The sequence below is a fragment of the Leuciscus leuciscus genome (genome assembly GCF_965113295.1).
Source record: "Leuciscus leuciscus genome assembly, chromosome: 14".
Taxonomy (NCBI): domain Eukaryota; kingdom Metazoa; phylum Chordata; class Actinopteri; order Cypriniformes; family Leuciscidae; genus Leuciscus; species Leuciscus leuciscus.
The window spans coordinates 5,088,660-5,110,591 of NC_138738.1; the positions used below are offsets into that span (position 1 = coordinate 5,088,660).

Here is a 21,932-nt window from a genome sequence, read left to right on the forward strand (position 1 = left end):
GTGGAGTAGATGAACACACTGTTTGCATGTGTGGAAAACATAGCACACCCATTTCCAAGAACCCCCCCTGTGTTCTGTGTTTGTACGGTGTTATAGGACCTCTTTCAGTCTTCCTGTGTCGGCTTCTAGTGTCAGCCACTCCAGTTTGAGGTGAACCCGTCCTGTAGGGGTGTCCTTCAAAGTGAACCACTAAGAAGGGGACATTAAAACAGCAAATAATCACCCATGCAAAATTATACAATAAATCTAAAAGACTGACATAATGAAATACATGATAAAAGACACAAATATTCAATAAATAATCTGGTCACAATTGCAAAATAAACCCTTTCAGAGTGACACAAGACTGAATTGAGGCACAGATCACCTTGTCAGAGGTATATTTTGCAGCTCAGCGTACAGTGGTACGACATCAGTGTTATTTAAGTATTATTTATCTATTATTATAGTATTCATTCATATTTTAAGTTTACTTTTATTTGTATATGTTGTATATGTTTTAATTCTAATTTTAGCACTTCAACTTAATTCTGTCATGACAATCTATGTGTTTGGCATGGTAATGGATAATGTTTGGAAAGTTGAAAGTTGAGCAGCGAGCTCATTGGCTGCTGATGTGACAGGAGCCAGTCAGCTGTGCCCTGAATGATGTGATTGTGAACAGGTTGAGTTAAGGACCTGTCAGCCTGCGCCATGTAGAGTTTCATGACAGAACTTTGTATTTATTTCAGTCAGTTACTAGGGCAAAATGTATTTTTTTCTTAAGTTTTTCGACTCATATTTTTGTAATACTGAAAAGTTTTAGTGGATGATGATAGGAAGAAACTAGGAAGAAAATCAGAAAAATAAAGTTTTGCATCATTAAAATATTTGACTGCAGAATGCCTTGATGGACCAAACAGAATCAGGCATTCAGCCATGTGATCATTTTATTTATAAATAATAATAATTGCAATATACAATGGTTTTAGTGGTTTGTAGCTAATTGTTTAGTCTACTTGTGGTGAAAGTTATGCACACACTTGCAAACCAAATCAAGTTAACCACACACACACACACACACACACACACACACACGCTGGTGGCGCACCTATCATTATGAGGACATTCCATAGGTGTAACAGTTTTTATACTGTACAAACTATATGTTCTATCCCCTAAAACTACACATCACAGAAAACGTTCTGCATTTTTACATTTTTAATCAAACATTGTTTAGGATGTTTTGTAAGACATTTTAATTACGAGGATTCAGGAAATGTCCTCATGAACCAAATGCATGTTGTATAATACCATTGTAATAACCATGTCATTACACAAATTTGTGTCCTCATAAATCAAAACAAGCACACACACACACACACACACACACACACACACACACACACACACACACACACACACACACACACACACACACACACACACACACACACACACACACACACACAGGAGAAAACAGTGTGCTGGAATATTATCTAAATGTTCTCACCTCGTCAACGATTTTAGATTTCTTCACAATCCCCAAGTCTATTTTTGTCCTGAACACAAGTGAAATTAAGAGAATCAACGCAAGGATGAGAATAGAGATCAGCAAACAATAAAAAACACAAATCATGAGTTTATGGCTTATGGTAGGACACTATAACTGATGTTCAGAAGATGAAAATCTGGAACAGATCTATATCAAAGAGGTCATATTATAAGAAAAAGTACATGTTTAAGAAACTTTTGGAATAAAAGAGTTTAATGCACTATGGAAACACTTTCAAAAAACAAGATATCCTCAATGTAAATTGTTTTGGTGCAAGAAATCTCGATAAACATTATAAGGATTGTTCGCTTATAATGTTAAAACATTAAAGATATGACTGCTTTGAGAGAATAAATGAGAAACAGAATGACGGGAGATGAAAAGCAGTGATATGGTACCTGCCCAGGAAATCATCTTGATCAGGATCTTTATCAAATACTTCCACCTCTAGCTCCTGACCAGGCACCTCATGAACGATGACCTGACAGACAGACACACACTCATGCATGAAACACCAAAGACACACCTACATTAACAATGTGGGTTATCAAAGACAAAAAGCGGCGAAAATGATTCGACATTTAAACACACACAGATACATATGACCTTATGAAGTTCATCACATTTACATCATATATCAATATTATACAGTATACCTCTTAAAACTTGAAATCAGTGTTTAAAGAGTTGCTTCTTTTGTTGATATTGCAATGTGGTGTCATTTTAACACCCACCTCATACATTTCACCCCATTTGGGATTGAGTGTATTGTCCAGATGCTGGGATTTGAAGGTTTGCGGCCCGACCCTGAGCAGGGCGTACGGGTCAGACACACCAGACACAATGGTGTCCTTCGCAGCCAGACTGTCGGCCTCCACCAGGTGAATACGCACAACTCCCTTGAAGAAATAAAGAAAGATGCACAGAATATGAAAGACTGCAGTGCAGGGAACTGTTTCATTACTGCATTACTCCTAAATGAAAATAACTAATTACATGGTATCATTATGTTTTATGGAAAGCAATGCTTCAGATACATGTATGCTACTTCTGCTTTAAAAACTATGGAAAATTTTTTCAAATTACACTGCAAAAGTGGCACAGAACACTACCTTTCAAAAGTTTGGAGTCAGCAAGATTTAGATTTTATTTTATTTTTTGAAATTCGAAATTAATACTCTTATTCAGGTGGCAATAAAGACATTAAAAATGTCATAAAATAAGTCTATTTAAACTAAATGCTGCTCTTTTGAACGTTCTATTCATCATAAACTCTAATCTATCATAGTTTCCACAAAAATATTAAGCAGCAGAACTGTTTTCAACCTTGATAATAATAAGAAATGTTTCTTAAGCAGCAAATCAGCATATTAAAATGATTTCTGAAGGATCATGTGACATTGAAGATTGGAGTAATGATGCTGAAAATTTTGCGTTGCATCACAGGAATAAATTACTAGGAGTGTAACCATTCTTGGTAAAAAAAATCGAACCGTAATATTCACCCACAGTTCGGCATGATTCCTGTCTTGTGTTCCCCTTGTCTTGTGTGGACTCTTGTTATTTCCTGTTCTGTGCCATGTTTTGTAGTCATTTGTAGTTTTTCTTGTTTATTAGTCTTTCCAGGTGTTTCTAATTAGCCACGCCCCCTTGTTATCTTGTTTAGCTTGTTTGCCTGTGTATTTAAGCCCTGTGTCTAGTCTCAGTCTTTATGAGTTCTTGTTATTGTATGTTGGCTGTTTGGTTCTTATGTCCTGTTTTTCTAGTCAGAGTTTGTCTAGTTTTGGGTTTATTTAATAAAGTTTGCTGCACGTGGATCCTGCTTCCTCCTATCATTCAACCACAACGTTACAACTTGCACTGTTCATCTAAAATATGATAACACGTACACATCTATAATATGTGATAAAAACCGAAACGTGAGCAATTTGAACTGTTACAACCCTATGAATTACATTTTAAAATGTATTCATGTATTCACAGTTATTTAAAATTTTAATAATATTTCACAATATTTCAGTAGTTTTGATCAAATAAATGCAGTTTTGGTGAGCATTAGAGACTTCTTTCAAAAACATTAAAACATACAACTGAGCCCAAACTTTTGAACTGTAGAGTAAATGTCAATTGCAAAAACCAAAGTATCATGTATTTGAGTGATTTGGTCATTGTATGTTGATTCGATGTGTGTAAGGTCTGTATGTGTGTGTTACCCTGGGCAGGGGACTCCTCAACTGTGCCACATGCAGGTCTGCCACTAGAGGAACAGTGAGACGATTGGGCAAAACCAGGAACGAGGCAATCGCGTCCATGATCATAGTGTCTGACATCATACTGAGAAAAGGAAGAGGGACAGAAAGTGTGAAATAGATTTTTTTTTTTTAAAGAAACGGATGTCGATCAGGACAGTAATTGTACTGAACTGAATAAATGTTATTGTGTATGTGTAATGACTGAAACTCACTTGACCCCTGGAATGTCCAGCAGGTTGGTCAAACCGGTCCAGTTAATGGTCAGTTTCTAACAACAAAGAGGAAAAAGGAGAAGATTACATGATTCTATTAAAAGTAATATTCTAAGTCAAGTACTAATGAAAGAATGAAGACCGTAAGGATCAGTACACACTTGCAAGAAGACTAATGCAGAACATTTTAAAGTTCAATGGAGCTTCAAAGAACCCAGGAGGGTTTCAACTTCCTCAGTTAATGGATGTTACCAAGAACTAATAATGTATTTGATCTGAAGAACCTATAGGCTTAGATTAAGCCAGGATTAGGCCTTAGTTCAATTAGGACATTTAAGAAGCTTTTATAAATGTGCCTTAAAAAAAACATTATTGGTTTGAATCTCGAGACAAAACAATGACACTGACATATTTCAAGATATATCAGTGCAAGTTGCTTTCAGTTAAAACATGTTCAGTTCAAACATGCATTTTAGTCTGGGACTAGGCTTTAGACTTGTCTGTAAAACTGGGGGATAGTGTAATGTCAAAAATGTTTTAAGCTCCAAAGAATCATCTAGTCAACCATAGAAGAACCCTTATTTTTCATAAACTCTTAAAAATAAAGGTTCTTTATTGGCATCTATGGTTCCATGAAGAACCTTTAACATACATGGAATCTTTCCGGTCCACAAGAGGTTCTTTATAGTGGTGAAGTGCGTGTTTAGAGACACTCACGGGTCTTTGGATGAAGAACATGGTCACAGCACCCACGATTGGGACGTCACCGATCAGTGGCTCCAAAATCACACGCATCATTCCATGAAGCTGAAAGAATGCAAATGGAATTATCTCTCAAGATTTCATTTCTACAGTGGGGACCATGTATCAAATGTACTGTAACAACTCGCAACACATCAGCTCACCTGTATTCCCTTCACACCAGCCTTGCAGAAATACCTCTTGACCTCCACGTTTATCTCGACATCCCCCACGTAACTGAGCAAAGATGGCGGAGAGGAAACATTAGGTTGCTTTTAACTCTTTACAAATACATTTAACCATTCTGCTGAATTTGTTCCAAACAACTAAAACGATGTAAAACTAAACAAAAATGAAGTCTTTAAAAAGGATATACACTCTAAACAAATCTGAGTTGGCTGCAGTTTGACGGTCTTGTTTTGTCAGGTTGTGAAATACAGACACAATATCGATTACACAAGACTTTTAAGTGAGTAAATAGATGTATGCGTCACCTGATGTAAACGTCAAGCAGAATTTGACCTTTTTCAGTTTCTGAATGAGCCTTCACCCCAACCACCTTCATCGGCTGTAAAATAAAGAAAAGCTCTGTTGTAGAAGATAAAAATGTGCAGCCAAAACTCTAATATAGGACAAATCAGTTGTTTCTTTATTCATATATTATTCCATAACATTGTAATATAGTAGTTTTTTAGGTCAGTAGATTTTAGGTTAATATTAAAGTAATTTAACGACATATTTGCATGTTCATGGTTATCTGATGTCGGCTAATGGTCACATGACAAACTATCTTTTTAGTGCTTTAATTTGATTGTTTAGATTTTTTAATTATTTATTTTAATTTGACATTTTATGATTTTATTATTAGCTTTTCATTATCAGCTCATAAACACCCCGCAGTAATAATTCAGTAGCTATTTGTTAATAAGTAAGATTTTCACAGCCTTATGTCCTTCAAATCACATTAACATAAAAATGTCACTCTTGCCTTGACAGGAATGTTTGCCATGAGACATCAGATGTGTTTATTCTAACAGAATGCTTGTTCAGACATGTTTCAAGGGCAGTGGAGCCTCTTTTAATCTCCTACTGTACTAGAATGAGATCTGCAGGAATCTGGAATATTATTTATTGTGTAGCGGTGTGTGTGTGTGTGTGTGTGTGTGTGTGTGTGTGTGTTTCCATGTATGACCTTGCCACCAAAGTCTATCTTGGTGAAGCTGAGAGTCTGTAGATGAGTGCTGGAGCCACGGATGGATGGAGCAATGGTTTCCATAAGCAACTTCTCCAAATACTGACCAATATATGGCCAGGCCTGCTGGATAACCTTGAGAAATAGACAGGAAGAGAAAGAGAGTGTCATATTTTTATTTGATATTAAAGTCACCATGAAATCAAAAATGGACTATTCTTATTTTTTATGGAATACTGTAGTATTTATTATAAATAGTTAATCCGTGCACATCTTTTAATTTTTTTATTCATGTGCCCTCATAATCTTTAATCAAAACAACTTCCCCTCCCTCTTTCATTCACATCTCATCTCTTCTCTGATGACGTGTTTACTGGCGTGAGGGCGGGGCAACCTGTCACTCACATGAGATCCACCAATAGGAAGCCACAACCATCCAATCAATTCCTCATGGACAAAATCAAGCCCCGCCCAACATCTTTTTACATCTGATCAATATTCTTTCCTACAGAGTGGAATCAATAAAATTCCTACTAACCCAGTACTTTGATATGTATATACTTTACGGTCTTCAAAAATACCATGGTATTAACCATAATTCCATGTACAAACCCTGTATGTGTATGTGTCTGTGAGATTGGGGGACTAGAGATCTGACGCAGTTCCTTCTGTTTAATGCCCATGTCTGTTCTCTGCTCTCCTTGACGCTGTTTACACCGTGCCATTTGTGTTTGCCTAGTTGCTATAGTGACTTCTTGTTTGCGGATGTTAAGATGTGATAACAGAAGCTAAAGCGCCAGATGCCAGGGCATTTTCAGATTGTTTCATTACATGTGCAAACCACAGATTTTAGAAATAGCAATGTGACTCATGCACAGACCACATGACCACAGGATATGAAGGGGGGAGAGTCTCAAATGGAATAACTACCAGCGTAAAATGTCTGCCTCGTGAATCACTGATAAAGTCAGGCCTAAATATTTGTGTTCTAATGATACGCCACAGCACTGTTATAATCAAACTACTACTGAAACGAAAAGAAGGATAAATGGTGTCAGGAAGGGATATATCTCTATCTGCTCCTCCTTTTTCTGTCTCTCAGTGAGTGAATCTCATGAAGAAAGTTCATTTCATTCCAAAATCAGAAATGTTGATACCATTAATACAAAATATTTGTAAAAGAAAGCTAATAACTATTATTTTTATAAGCATTCAATGTATTATGTTGTCTTTTATTATGACTTGATTTTAATTTCCTTTTGTTTTTGTTATGCATATTATGTAGCCTATACTAATTGTATTTTCTTTTAAGGGATTTCATCTTTAATCTTATGTTATATTATAGTATTTTGGTGCTTATTGTGTAATGCGCTTGGAGTATTATTATTAAGTTTTGTTTTGTTTGTTTTTTTGCTTTAGAGATGCAAAAAGACATTAAAAATTAAATTTCCTGGAAAAGCATTTATTGCAACTGATCTAATAATTCAAAGGCAAGGAACATATGTTGGTTGAATTGGTGTTTGGTTGAGAATGGATGTGTAATAATAGTATATAAAGCTTTTGTTCAGCAGGCGTGTGGGTGGTCACCGGCAGCTGTTGTGACATGAGGGTGGAGTCATTCATTTGATGGGTGGATCAGGAACACATGGGATTACAGGCTTGATGTTAATAAACAAATGTAAACCTAAACTGTTTGCTGAATTACCTTGTTTAGCCATTCAACCTTCTCCACATCTGGGAAGTTGACCTGAAATTATAAAGAAAAAACAATAACAGACTTCTAAGTGCAAAGACTGTCTATGCTTATGAGCTGTACAACAAACTTTAACAGAGGATGTGGTTAAAAAGAAGAAAAAAACAGCACACGCAACCACCTCAGTCTATCATGTGTTTTTTTTTTCTTCTCCATTTACAATATTTCCTTATTAAATAATACATAGGCTACTATGTGCAGTGTAGAATTTGATTTGTCTTGTATAATTTTTCCCCCATTAATAACATGCATAGCTCATTTTACCACATGATTACCATGAGACATGGCCAAATATAGTATAAACTCTTTTATGGAAGCATACTGAGCACTTGGGGAGGAGATGACAAAGCAACAATGTATTCAGAGTGATTTGGACGATGGGAATTTTGCCAAGTACGCAGTTACTAGTATGCAGTACACCACCGATACAGCGCCACCAACAGGTCTAAAAATGCCCTCTAAATCTGCGGACCACTCCTACTCTTTAGCAGCATTCGGGAATCAGATTCATTCGTTATCGAATCGATTCGTTCAAACAATGAACTGTTTACAAAAATGATTCATTCCAAAGATAAGTAATCGTGTGTGTGTGTCTCGGTAAAAGAGCTTTTTTCTTAAAATACTGCTGTTTTCACAATGTTGTCGATTAGGTTGCAACACATATTGTGCTTGTTTATGATTCTTAAATTTAACCCTCCTCAGTTTGACTTCTATGCGAAGAGATTTCAAGAGCCGCACGACTCTGATTCATTCAAATGAGCCGATTGGAAAAACAAATCGTTCGCGATTCGGACATCGCTACTCTTTTTTTTCCTTCTTTTTTTTTTTTGTAGCGAGCGATGCAAATGTGTTTTACATAAAAACACTGAATATTTCTCTCTTAGTATAAATAGAGGTGGGCTTATTCGGACGTTATGCATTAACAACAGTGCTGGGGTGTTTATTTTAATTCACCTATCAAAAGACGCACTTTTATGCATTCTTACCCAAGAAGGCAGGTCTCCTCTACTTCTAAATGATTTGGAGGATATGTATTCTTGCTCGCCGTTGAGTAACTGTATAGCGGACCTCAGTCTCGCCTCCTTCGCCTCACGAGAATGTTTCCATCCTGCGTAAACCATCATTCCAAACACCACCAAACTAGTGCTCATGCGATAGTAACCAGCCAGGTAAACAGGCAACATGGCAGTGAGACATTTGCCGAAAGTCCATAAGATTGCCTTGGCGTCCAGTAATTTCGTTTTAGGGACGTCCATTTCTCCCGATGAACTGTCCTCCTGGGCTGGTTCAGTCTTCTTTTCCGAGTCATTTTTCGGCCCTGAATCAACGTGCGACATTGTAGTCTGTGGGTTTGAAGGCAAATGTTTTCAAAGTCAAGATACGATTACAAATGCAGCGATTTGCAACTCAAATTCAACATGTGCTGTTGATTGAAAGTCACGTTGCATTGGCGCAAGAACTAGTGAAAATCTGCAGATGAATCGGATGCCTGATCACTGCAGATCAATAAGTCAGTCAGCCCGAGAAAGAGAAATCGCCCACCTCACAGCTTTTACCCTTCTGGCATGACACTCTTTTTCCTTCTTGCAGTTTGTCTGTCTGAAATCTCTGGCCTGCACCGTTAGAGAGGCAGATCAGATCACGCCCACAGAAAACGACGCAGTTGTAAAAAGGGGCGAAAACTTTTAGTTGGAAGCTGCAGTAGGCAGTTTCTTTGAAAGCTTCTAGCTTCACAAGTCTTGGGTCAATTCTTACTAGCCACAATTTAATTTAAATTACATGTAGGCTAATGCAGTTCTGATTAGGTCCGGCTGAATACTAGATGAATGATAATAGTCTAATTAAATATGTCTAACATAAATCTAATAGTCAAACTAATGTAATATTGTTTTCTTCACGGACCGTGCTTGTTATTTACTATAGTAATAATAACTATAAATTAAACATGCAACTAACCCTAAACCATCCCTAATCCTACCCTAACCCTATAGTAGGCTAAGTGCATGCAGTTAATTAATTTTACGCAGTACTACTATAGGAATAGTTCACTTAAAAATGAAAATTCTATCATCATTTACTCACCCTCAAGTGGTTTCAAACCTGAGTAAATGATGATAATTTTCATTTTTAAGTGAACTATTCCTTTAAATGTATAATTACAATGTAACAGGGACAATTTAAATTAAAGTGTAATCGTAATAATTTGCACACAAGGTATCTAATGACATTTTTACTAGTTATAATTCGGGGTGACTATAGCCATGATGAAATTGTTTGACCAAAAATAATTGTAAAAATCCTAAAGGAATAATTAAACATATATCCGAATGCAATCAAACAAGAGTTTGACTAGTTGCTTGCGACTGTCTAAAACTAACATAAGATATCTGGAACGCATATTGGACTGGTGATAATTTACTTTAAAGTATCTGCAATGCAATTTTGACTAGTCATAATTCCAGGTGAAAATGTCCATAGTGCAATTTTGACCAGTTCACCTGTAAACTCTCCTAACAGAATCAAATAAAAAATAACCTAGGGAAGATTTTAATAAATAAATTGAAAATCTGTAATAAAAATAGGATAATCAATTTATCACTTATTTGATTCTTCATTCATCCAATTACACTTAGCTTCCAATTCTGAGAGAAATTCCACTTTTTTGACAATTTTTATAGGTATAAAAATTGTCAAAAAAAGTGCCATTTGGCAACATATCCAGAGTACACCATAGTCATGATGCGACACTGTTTTCTAAAATATCTACAGTTTTAACTAGTAAAATGTGCTCAAGAATAGTCATGATTTATTTTGTTAGTAAAGGCAATAAACCTTGTTTTGAGGCAATAAACGAATGCAAAAAAGTACTTGCCACAGTAGGTGCTCTCATGCCAGGTCGAAGTCTATATTCATGGACATGTGACTGACATTAGATTTCAGATAATGTTAATCTGAGACCTGCAAAAACATCCGATGCAGCTAACAATACTATGAACAATGGTTCTTTTTGCATGATAACCCTAATAATAAATCCCCCTATACTCTAAATCTGAGAGATCCCAAACCTTATTTGTTAGCTTAAAAACATAAACAAACACTGAAGGATGACAGTTCAACTATGAGAACTGATTATGAGCAATATTTCACTGTGACTGTTCATAGGGTTTTCTAGATATAAAACATAAATTGGTAAAAATCAAACGTAAAATTAAAAGATATTTTAAAAATAAGAATGATTCCTACGATAATATTTACACATACAGCACAGGGATTGCTAAGATCCCATTCAGCCCAGATCTGTCTCTGGTGGTCTTATCATCAGTGGACAGGCCATGAGAGTGCAAACAACTAGGACCATACTCTCAACAGAACGAGAAAGCGATCAAACTAATGACAGAAGTCTGGTTTGATAAGAAATATAACTTTTCATTAACATTTCAGAAAGATACTCACTCAAGATGAAATAAACTAGACCAATATTCTGACAGAAAAATGCAGTTATTTAGTTTCCAACAGAAAGAAATAAAACACTTTTTTTTTCCTTAGTAAGATTTGACAAGAATTAATAACGAAGCATGATTCGTTTTTTTGTGTGTGTGTGCAGAATCCAAATAATCGGTTAACACAAAAACAATTCACAAAACGAACTATTAAAAAAAGTCAAACTAAAACTGACAGCAAATTCACAATTCTTCTGTAGTGATTAGTTGAATAGTTACATCTTTCAAAATGAGTTAATAAATGTCCTGTGAAGTCAATGATGATTTCAAAAGAGTCTTTCCAAGGCAATCATCTGCTAAAGCATGGCAAGAAAAACTGAAATAAGTTCCATAAGTTCACAAGAGAACATCTGTATTCTATACAGAAATCTGTACGTTCATTCAGTCAAAACAGACCCTTCACCTGAGAAACTTCCCATGGTTTACTGGTGCTTTGATTTCCAGTTTGCTATTTGTTTCATGTATATATTGCTGAAGTGTGCCCTCATTAATGAGGCATGGTGGTGATCCTCATACTCTGACTGGCGATGGGGTACGTCACCATCGGTGTGGTCGCGTGGCTCATCGTGATGCCCGGCAATGGTTGTGCCATGGACACGGCCACCGGCGCCACCGAAACAGCAACAGGGGCCATTGAAACAGGAGGGGCCAATCCCTGGGCGATAGTCTGAGCGAGGGCGGCAGAGATGGGGTCGGGGTTCAGATGTGGAGGGGGTGCGGAGGGGGGCGCAGCATTAGAAGGAGGGGCGGTCGGTGCACCGGTCGAGGCCACCAGATCTTGTTGAGTGACGGGACGGGGCTGCAGACCAGCACTGCTCAGAGTGGTGTGTGTCTGGGCAATGCCGTGGTTGTAGGAACTCACAGAACCAACAGGGGGCGCCAGACTCTGTTCCGACGGAGCCGGGGTGGAGGACAGCGTCATCACTTTAGCCTGGCTTCGAAACTGAGCGTTCTGCTCCAGAAGCACCTCGTTGGTGGCTATCAGGTTGGACACCTTGAAATCAAAAAAAAGGATAGGAAGGAATTTTGAGACATTTAGGATGTGGTTACAGTTGTTTTACATTTTTAAAATAAGTGATTCTGTCACTGATGTTTAAAGGTAGGGTAGGCAATTTCGGACAGGCTAGCAATATCAAGTTGGCTTTGAAAACATGAGATCCCACCCTCCCTTCAGAGCGTCTCCAAAGCCACGTCTCCTTCAAAACACTTGAACGTGCACAGCAGAGTCTGCAAAGCGTCACGAGATGAGAGACAGTGTTAAATTACCTCACGTCTCAAAGCACATAACATAATAATCAACGTAAACAACTTACAGATCTCTTACTTGTACCACCTGACTGCTGCAGATTTATTTCGGCATTAAAGGAGAAGTTCACTTTTAAAAAAACTTTTGCTGATAATTTACTCACCCCCATGTCATCCAAGATGTCCATGTCTTTCTTTCTTCAGTCGAAAAGAAATTAAGGTTTTTGATGAAAACATTCCAGGATTTTTTCACATATTATGGATTCCATTGGGACCCAAACGGTTCAAGGTCCAAATGACAGTTTCATTGCCGCTTCAAAGGGCTTTAAACGATACCAGACGATGAATAAGGGTCTTATCTAGCGAAACGATCGGTCATTTCAAAAATAAAATAAAAAGTTGACGTTTTATAAGCACAAATGTTCGGCTTGCTCTGTTCTGTGATGCGCGTTCGTGACGTCACGTAATACGCAATTACGTTGAAAAGGTCACGCTTGAAAAATTGAAGAAAATGTTCTTTTTGGCTTTTTAATATTAAAACACTCAGGATGCGCACACGAAATGGGCATTTTAAACGATAAACTGACACAAATACATTTGAAAATGTTTATATGGTCCTCCTTCCGCACATTTGTAAACACATCAAACTTGACCTTTTCAACGTAATTGCGTATTACGTGACGTCACGAACGCGCATCACAGAACAGAGCAAGGCGAACATTTGTGCTTATAAAACGTCAACTTTTTATTTTATTTTTGAAATGACCGATCGTTTCGCTAGATAAGACCCTTATTCATCGTCTGGTATCGTTTAAAGCCCTTTGAAGCGGCAATGAAACTGTCATTTGGACCTTGAACCGTTTGGGTCCCAATGGAATCCATAATATGTGGAAAAATCCTGGAATGTTTTCATCAAAAACCTTAATTTCTTTTCGACTGAAGAAAGAAAGACATGGACATCTTGGATGACATGGGGGTGAGTAAATTATCAGCAAAAGTTTTTTCAAAAGTGAACTTCTCCTTTAATAGTGTTGACATAGAAACGCATAAATAGAACGTCTCAGGTTGCCATCTCGTACGGTCACAACATGGAGTGAGCGCAGCATAAACTGGTTGTTTTGGATCAGGAGGAAGTGTAAAAGCTGCTGTTTGTTTGCGGCGCTCTGTGACTGTCTGTCTTCAACTCTACAGAGCCTCATTGAACGCGCTGATGATGTGATGTCTGTGCAAGCAGGTGCGCGGAGGTATGGAAATACACACGTTGACAGGCAGGCAGGACATCCTATCATTGCATTCGGACCGAATGTAACGATTGGACAAACATTCTTTGGTCCTGAGACGTCCATAGAAGATGTTCATGTTTTAATATTTAGACCACTTCTATTATTGATTGCTATCAGGATGTGAAGAGAGTTTCAAGCAGTAAAAAAAAAAAAAAGTGTTTGTACAAAAAATTGCCTACACTACCTTTAACATAAAAAGCACAATTTAGAGATTAAAAATCATGTACTGTATTATTTGTCATCCATGGAACATAAAAGATCATCTATTGCAGAATTAAAAAGTAACCAAGAAAGTCAAACATGGGTCTGTCAAGCTCCAAAAATGACCAAAGAAGTAGAGGTGTATGATATAACTGTTTCATATCGGTTATCAGTTGATATTAGAGATTTTTAAGTATACTGGTATCGGCCAATATTAACATTATTAATATTTAACAATGCCATTCTTACATTTAGATTACATTTATTACCCTCTCACAGAGAATTACTTAAAATTAATCTTTAAAAAAAAAAACTGTTAAATGTAATCTTTAGTAAATCTATTTAATAAAATAGTTTAAATTAAGTATTAATTTTTCATTCTGCACATTATAATGTCGTGATGCCTAAATTCACTCATTGCATTTAAAATTAGTTTTATATTAGTTTTATTTTATTTTTAGTATTTGAATGAGAACAGAATGAGATTAGAGAACTAAGACAGAGAGGAAGATTTTCAGCGACTAGTACAGTACACAGTTTGCATGGACTATATCCAGAGGACTTTGGTGTCATTATTCCAGCTTGGAGACACTCTGCAATATATCTTCCTTTGTATTCCACTGAAGAAAGGAAGAGTACATTCCCTACCTGTTTCTTAAGCTCCTCCACTCTTTTCCTCAGTAGGGCGTTCTCCTCTTCTAGTAAGCGATACTCTATCGGTCGGATTGGCAGGGTGGTCTGAACACCCAGGTCGTAATGTCCACTGCTGGTCCCATCGGTCAACCGCAGCCCATCCAAACGCCGTCTCTTCAGCTGGAAGGCCGTGTGGTCGACGGGGGCCTCCACCGGCCCGGCTTCAAACATGCCATTTTCAAACAGGGGGTCGTAGACGGAGCAGGGGCCCCTGTCGAAGCGCCGATGACCCACCGTCCCCATCGACATACAGTTGCTCATCGAGCCCCCACCTCCACCTCCAACCGACAGGCCCGGGTCTCTGCATCCGCCCATGCTGGGACATCCCATTCCCATGTAGTTTCCCACGCCGCCGCCAACCAGGCCAGACATCCCACCACAGGCCCCACCGCCACCAACCGCACCGCCCCCGCCAGCGTTCACCATCCCGCTCACGCCACCGGTGACACTCATCATGCATCCCACACCGACCCTGGGCGAGGCCTCGTATTCGTAGTCCTTCCTGACATGTCGGAACTTGCACTTGTTGCCCCGCTGGCACTCTCCTTTCAGGTAGTCCCTGCAAATGGGCACCTCTCCGCGGCTCAGCGGGAGGTCGGTCGGAGACAGTCCCAATCCGGCTGCCACCTTCCCCCTGAGCCGAAGTGGAAGCTCTCCGGTTTTCTTATAATAGTCCTCGTCTTCCTTCGAGCCGTGCACGAATCGGCAGTTGGTGCGCACGCACTCTTTGTTCTGATGGTCGTGGCAGAAGATGAACTCATTCTTCTGCACACCCAAGTCGGGAACCTCATTGAAGTCTGGATGGCGGAAGCGGCAGCGTTTGCCGCGCTTGCACACGTTGCGCAAAAAGTCCCGGCAAACGCCATCCGGTCCCAAACCGCCGCTGGCTCCGCTGCAGCTGTTGCCGTTTCCTAATGCCCCGCCGCCTCCCATGGCCCCAGGACCCCCGTTACCCCCTGTGCAGCCCGCTGATCCGCCCACCACCGTCACTCTACCCTCTCCTACACCTCCACCCAAACCTGTCCCACCTCCTCCCTCGTCCCCAGTGCCCAAACCGCTCCCGCTGCCACCCCCGCCGCCACCTGCCAGGTAGGTGCTATCCCGGTCAGGCATGGCGCTCGGCCCAGCGGGAATAGAACGCTGCGCTCATGTGGGTGCCAGAGAGATGAAGGTCATACAAGGGTTCAGAGTTATAGTGCAAGAAAGGCAAGAGCTCAGACCGAAGGCAAATGCAGATCACAGCTCCGCCTGGGCACCTGGAAATATCATACAGACACAATTAAATATTATTCCAGAATCAACATTATATAATTTAATTTATTCACAATGAATAAACCATTTTTATTTTTTTTTGTGAATTTTGAGTAAAAATAAATGTTTGCATTTGGCCATACTGTTCTCTAAATCAGGGGTTCTCGGATGTCGGTTTGTGGTCACATGATATGCAGGTAAAGAAATAAAATATTTTGTCTTTTTAAGTGTTTTTATTTTATTTTATTTTTTTATATTATTTTACATTTCATTTTTTTTATGACTGAATACATTTTTAGCTTTTCACCACAAACCCCAACTCTAGATATATCTGCATTGGTCATTACAGAAGAAATATATCGATTGACAGTCACTAACAACAAATTTCAGATGCATCATTATGGTGTTTATGAGGCAGTAGTGCATTGATATTCTTCAAGCATTTTATGTCCATTCAAATTTTCTGCAGTTAAATCAGCCTGAACTACATTACATAACGGATGCCACTTTATTGTGTAGACCTCAGCTTTCGGCATGCCATACATACTGGCTTTTGAAACTTTATAGATTTTGAAATTAAAGCCATACAGCACCAAAGATTAAATTTTAATGCTATTATTTTATATAATAAAATTATATTAATTCTACATATTAATGAATTCCTTACCAGCATTAACAATTCCTCTTGGAAATGCAAATATTGATACAAAATCATAATGCAGCTGCAATATGCATTATGTATAAAGCAATATAAAACCTTAGATTTATTTAGCAGCACCATGCTTTGCATTTTATATATATATAATTATTCATAATTTTTAATAATAAAATGAAACGATTAGTTTTCCACCTAATATCTAGTCTCTTATACAACAATTGCACCCATTTGTTTACTAGTGCTGTCATGTCAAATGTCGTGGGTCGCCATATACTCTACTCGATGTGCATGTCATGTAGTGTTACATACGTAACCAGGTATAGTTGACTGCTTCTTTTCCACATTATTTTAAATAAATATGCAATATTTTATATTTATTCCACAGCACACATAGTAAAACATGTTCTCTGGCACAAAGGCCTGGACAACGCGCATGCACAGAGCGCAACGATAATAACCTAAAACCATTATTACTAGTAAACTCACCCAACTGCAACCAGTCGTATCAGCGAGATTAAAGAAACGGCATCTGTGCATTACTAATTACACGCATTATGCATGTACAGGCTGTGAGAAAGATTACATTAGAACACAAGTTGGTCCATGAACAACAACTTCCGCTGTTCTCGTTCGAAGCACTTCCTGTGCGGTAGAACACTGGGAAAATGCACTTCAGATTAAAAGGCTTCAAACCACAAAAATACTATGATACTATGGAGATACCATGGTACAGTGATGATGCTGGAATCAACATGGTGCTCCAATGTATTTCTAAAAATACCGTGGTATTACCATTATGCATGTCCAAATGTCATGGTTACAAGGGTAAAAAAAAAAAAAAAAAAAAAATTTGTATGCACCTAGTGGTATTATTCCACTAAACACATTTATAGACAAGTACACTTAAAATGCAACAAGGTGCAATATTTCTTAGAAAACAGAAAAGAGCAAAATCTGACAAACATGCAGCAAATGTGAATTTTTATTTCTGCTAAAGGTCAAAAGTATAGACAAATTTCATGTTTAAGTGCCATTAAACTGTTTTTTTTTTAATGTTCTTAAAAGTAAATGTTAAGAAAACGTTAAATTACAACAACTTGTTAACAATCACCACCCAAACAGCCATCAGTATGCTATAAAATCTGTTGCTTGCAGAAAAATATCAAGAAAAAAACTATTCTAGACATAATTATGACAACATTACCACCAAGTTGGGGCTAAATTCAGTTTAAATTTGGGCTTTTAACTCGTATCTTTATTAGATGAATAATAGGTAAACATCTGACCTTGTCAATGATATTAAGACTCTAACTCAAATGACATTTTCATTTTGAAATATAACATAGGAGAGACATGTTGACAAGATGCATTGCAATAAGTCACTACAGCGCGATGGTTGTCAACAGTTTATTTGTATCTTATTGAGAACATCAGACATCAATGTTCATATCCAATAATCTTATAAAGATTCGGTTGTAGAGCAGGAATGCAGGGGCACATCACCTGTGAAGAAAGAAGAAAAGTATAAGTCAAAGTGTTTTTTACATTGAAGGCAAGACACCACAGGTAAATAGGGTAAAAATATTAGTAATGAAAAGATACCGCTATACTTTCACCAGTTGACTAATCACAGTGCGTTACTGTGTTGTATTACAAGCTTTCTGAAATGCAATATTTAAATATGCACTAATCTGCATAAATTTCCAGTTTTATTTTGTTGACATTAAAAGTAGATTTAGGCTCTCTCAACAGCCTGAAAAACAAGTGTTTTTGGAAATGTTATATAAACCAGACGAATGATATATGAACAAAATCGTCTGGAAAAACCTTCAGAATATAGATAGGAATAAAAGTGTACAGTTTGGTGAATGTAAAGCTTCTGAAGTGGAGATTTTAGGCTGTAGGAGGACGAAACATTATATACACAATATATGCATTGTAATTGTAACCTAAAGACAACCATGGATATTAGACACTTAAATATATATTTTGGATGTTTTCTATTCATTAGCCTGAAAAAAAAAAAGAATGTTACGGAAGCAAAATAGCTCAAAGTTTCAAACTCTCAAAATTGACAAGTAAAATAATGACTGTCTTTGAAACAAAACAAAAAAACACTAATTGAAAAAATGTAAAATACATTACATTAACAGTGCTTTCATTTTAATGCTTTGTATTTTCAGAGATTGCATTTCGGGGGGCTGAAATTAAACATGGATGCATATTTAAGATGTGAATATTTCAAGTGAAAACATTTCATACACAATTTCATTATTAAAAACGCAATAATCCATATTCACCACATCAGCTTCGGGGGAGATAACATTGTATCTCCTTTGCCGTAGAGAAAGCTGCTTACATGTACACTGGGGGAAAAAAAGTGTGACCACGTAGACTTTGAATTAAACGAAAACAGTTTCCGTGTCTTTATCAGGGATAGTACCCTATATATGCAGAAAATCTGGTTATTATAACATATACTTACCGCTTGTTTCATTTCTGTAAATCAGTTTTTGTGAGTGAGTGAATAAACAAATTAATGAACGACTCTCTACCTGTTGCTTTGGTCTTCGTCATCATCACCCGCATGCATCGGTACTCGACTTATTCCTGCAGTTCCCGCATGTGCAATGTTGAATACTTTGCTAAATTGAACCACTGAATTTATTTAACTAAATTTGTAAAGCAAAATAAATTAAAAATTGCCTGTCAAATATAATAGGTGGTATTTTTAAACAGACTGTGGATATTTTGGAAATGAAGTCTGGATGTTGAATATGGATTATCACATTTTTAATAATGAAATTGTGTATCAAATATTTTCATTTGAAATATTCACAGCTTAAACATACAATATTTTTCAATTAGTGCAATTCAACGTGATTATTTGTTTCAAAGACAGTCATTATTTTACTTCCAAACCAGAGCATAAAAAAAATTACAAGCATGAAATGGCAGTGCATAGAGTGCAAAATTAAAGTATTACAAATCAGATTTATATGCACTTGAAAGGCCACTCACATCACATTGCTTTATTCTCCAGAAGGCCTGACACTTTGAAAAACACCAGCTTCTTTCATGGCGTTAAACTCCTTCATGGCATCATACTGTTTGTAGAAGTCAGCATACGCCTGTTTCCTGGGCTCTGTTACTGCGTACTGCAGAAACACACAAAGCTTTCTCAGATTAATGAAGAACAAGTACATGGTCCTTGTAAAACAAGCTTCCAAAATTATTTAACTCACTTGCCTCAAAGGTAAAAGAATGAAAGATAGGGATGAAACTAAATGTCCAAGATTAAAAATTAAGAGAAAAATTCAAAACCCATATTGATCAAAAACTACTCTTAATGACTATGGAAGTTACATCATGACAAAAGGTGCTTTAAAAATAATAATTTAAAGTTGCATTTCTACGTACACATAGATGAACAAAAAATGAAGGCCACAAAGGTCCAATATATTGCATATAATCATACAAAACACAATACAACTGACCTTGAAAGCGGCTGCCGCAACGAGCGAAAGAGCAAATGCGATGGGCAAATGAAACCTCAAACGCTTGGCCAGGAGGCCTCTCATCGCTGGCTTTGCAAGTGACATTGTTGACTTCTGGAAAGAGAAGACAATAAAATGAATTGCATACACTGATAATCATTGACAACATTGCACTTCCAATAACAGGATAGATCAGCCTTTAGTATTGCTACGTGCTATTCTGACCATCACAAATGGATGTCTTGCCGACTTACAAGTCAGACACAGAATAAGCCACGCTAACATTTAACTTTTACTTATGGGATAGAGATTGAGAAGATAACCATATGTAATAATAAACAGATATACTAATATGCATGTTTTATATACAAATGTGCTGTTCAGTTCAGGTCAAGGTTTTAGCGCTTTAGCTAATACGCAATTTGCATGTTATTTCTCTAGACGTGATACAACGCATGCAAACGCACAGCCAAGCAATTAACCTTTGTTTTATTTTTTAAAATGACACTTGTGATTCATATCATTGTGTCTTCTGAGATTCAGGACTAAAGTTATCGGTCTTGCTAATACTAGCAAGCAATGACGACCAGCGGCAAGATGGTATTTCTAAAACGAGACGCGTTTAGTTCAATTAAATCAAGAAAAAACGAATGTTTAGTGTTATTATAAACATAACATGGTGATATTATATTTTATACATAATTCACCATAGAAGTTTTGTTATAAACGTATAGCAAGCTCGATATTTACCGTTTAATTCGCGACCTTCAGCACGCACGTCCGGTGACTCTGACAGGAAGGTGTTTATGGAGCCCAACTACGGAAACAGGCGAAGGACAAACACATTGTAGCGACCATCTCAGACTGCAATTCTTTTTTAACTAGAATTAAAAATGAAAATGGAAAATATAAAAATAAAACAGATTTGAAATATTTTAAATAATTGGGTTTCGGTGAATAATATACCATTGTTTTTTTTATTATTATAATCTTGTACTTTTATTACTTAAATATTTTACTCACTGTATTGGCTATATAGAGATTTGCCCTTTCAATTCGTATAATTAAAGTCCCCATGATATCAAAATTGACTTTTTTGGGGGATTTTAGTATTTATACAGCCTTACTGTTATCCATAAGCTAGTGTGCTCCAAAACAATGACAAAATTTGCATTTAGAAGATATAAGCATTCAAAACTTAGTCTCTCCACTTCTGCCAATATGGATCAATAATTTGGTTACGTCACTCTGCACTTCAGGTTCACATCAGATTTTCTGTCCAATCAAATGCTCTCTAGAATCTAAAGCATCCCGCCCCCTACATTATACATAGCTGCAGCTGAAATCTAGCCTGGCTAACGTCAGACCTCGTCTCATTGAGACGTGGTCTGGGAACCACATGTTCATTTTCTCGTATTTGAGTCGTTTATTGGGCGCTACGAATGTCTATCAAATGCGCCTGTACGTAGCTCATAGCCAATCGTTTCAATTATACCAGATGACATATGTAGAGCGACAGAAATTCAACGAGGAAGAAGACGATGGGTCAGAGATTTATGTGTACACGATGGCGTTCAGCGACTATTGCCGTTTGTGCAAGATCGAAAGGTAACTTCGCGTTTGCTGCCATGTTGGATCCATAGATATAAACAAACTGCTTCGGTGTGTCGCATAGACGTCGTCATCGTCTTGCTGCTCCCTCCCCGTTCTGTGATTGGTTCCCTTTTTTGAGGAGAAAATCTGGTCCATGGTGTCCAGGCTGCCTAGCAGCGTGAATAAAATCGCGCTGCGCGCAAGGCAGCATGGGGAAACCCAGGCTAGCTGAAATCGGTCACTTGATCACACATTTACTCTTTTCTATATGGTGAATGGCACATAGTGCACTATATAGGAGATAGGGAACTATTGAGACTGTGTAAA

At 37.5% G+C, this 21,932-nt stretch overlaps 3 protein-coding genes across 4 annotated transcripts in view; all 3 read right to left on the reverse strand.

Annotated features, from left to right (window-relative positions):
• esyt1b (extended synaptotagmin-like protein 1b) overlaps positions 1-9,315 on the reverse strand; it is a 32,524-nt gene extending 23,209 nt beyond the window's left edge. For both annotated transcript variants that reach the window (XM_082136307.1, XM_082136308.1), the window contains exons 1-12: positions 8,671-9,315; positions 7,637-7,678; positions 5,932-6,066; positions 5,234-5,307; positions 4,904-4,976; positions 4,716-4,805; positions 3,999-4,054; positions 3,748-3,868; positions 2,269-2,433; positions 1,933-2,015; positions 1,493-1,541; positions 100-189 (exon numbers count right to left, since the gene is read on the reverse strand). In XM_082136307.1, the coding sequence (XP_081992433.1) occupies positions 100-189; positions 1,493-1,541; positions 1,933-2,015; positions 2,269-2,433; positions 3,748-3,868; positions 3,999-4,054; positions 4,716-4,805; positions 4,904-4,976; positions 5,234-5,307; positions 5,932-6,066; positions 7,637-7,678; positions 8,671-9,021 (1,329 nt within the window). In that variant the 5' untranslated portion in view covers positions 9,022-9,315. The remainder of the gene's footprint in view (positions 1-99; positions 190-1,492; positions 1,542-1,932; positions 2,016-2,268; positions 2,434-3,747; positions 3,869-3,998; positions 4,055-4,715; positions 4,806-4,903; positions 4,977-5,233; positions 5,308-5,931; positions 6,067-7,636; positions 7,679-8,670) is intronic.
• A 1,791-nt stretch (positions 9,316-11,106) lies between these two features.
• zc3h10 (zinc finger CCCH-type containing 10) lies at positions 11,107-17,156 on the reverse strand. Its single transcript, XM_082136413.1, has 3 exons — positions 17,002-17,156; positions 14,562-15,862; positions 11,107-12,178 (listed from the first exon to the last, which is right to left on the reverse strand). Exons 2-3 carry the CDS (start codon positions 15,717-15,719, stop codon positions 11,672-11,674), a joined length of 1,665 nt encoding a protein of 554 aa, XP_081992539.1. The 5' UTR covers positions 15,720-15,862; positions 17,002-17,156; the 3' UTR covers positions 11,107-11,671.
• A 752-nt stretch (positions 17,157-17,908) lies between these two features.
• cox6c (cytochrome c oxidase subunit 6C) lies at positions 17,909-20,835 on the reverse strand. Its single transcript, XM_082136596.1, has 4 exons — positions 20,763-20,835; positions 20,013-20,126; positions 19,537-19,673; positions 17,909-18,018 (listed from the first exon to the last, which is right to left on the reverse strand). The coding sequence occupies exons 2-3, from the start codon at positions 20,115-20,117 to the stop codon at positions 19,548-19,550; spliced, it is 231 nt and encodes a 76-aa protein (XP_081992722.1). The 5' UTR covers positions 20,118-20,126; positions 20,763-20,835; the 3' UTR covers positions 17,909-18,018; positions 19,537-19,547.
• Between the last annotated feature and the right edge of the window lie 1,097 nt (positions 20,836-21,932).

Excerpts from the sequence above, each read along its gene's own strand:
- cox6c (XM_082136596.1), bottom strand. The coding sequence starts at position 20,117 with ATGTCACTTGCAAAGCCAGCGATGAGAGGCCTCCTGGCCAAGCGTTTG. Across the intron at positions 19,674-20,012 it reads TTGCGGCAGCCGCTTTCAAG|TACGCAGTAACAGAGCCCAG; the intron begins GTCAGTTGTATT and ends GTGTTTCTGCAG.
- zc3h10 (XM_082136413.1), bottom strand. The coding sequence starts at position 15,719 with ATGCCTGACCGGGATAGCACCTACCTGGCAGGTGGCGGCGGGGGTGGC. Across the intron at positions 12,179-14,561 it reads TGGAGGAGCTTAAGAAACAG|GTGTCCAACCTGATAGCCAC; the intron begins GTAGGGAATGTA and ends TTTGATTTCAAG.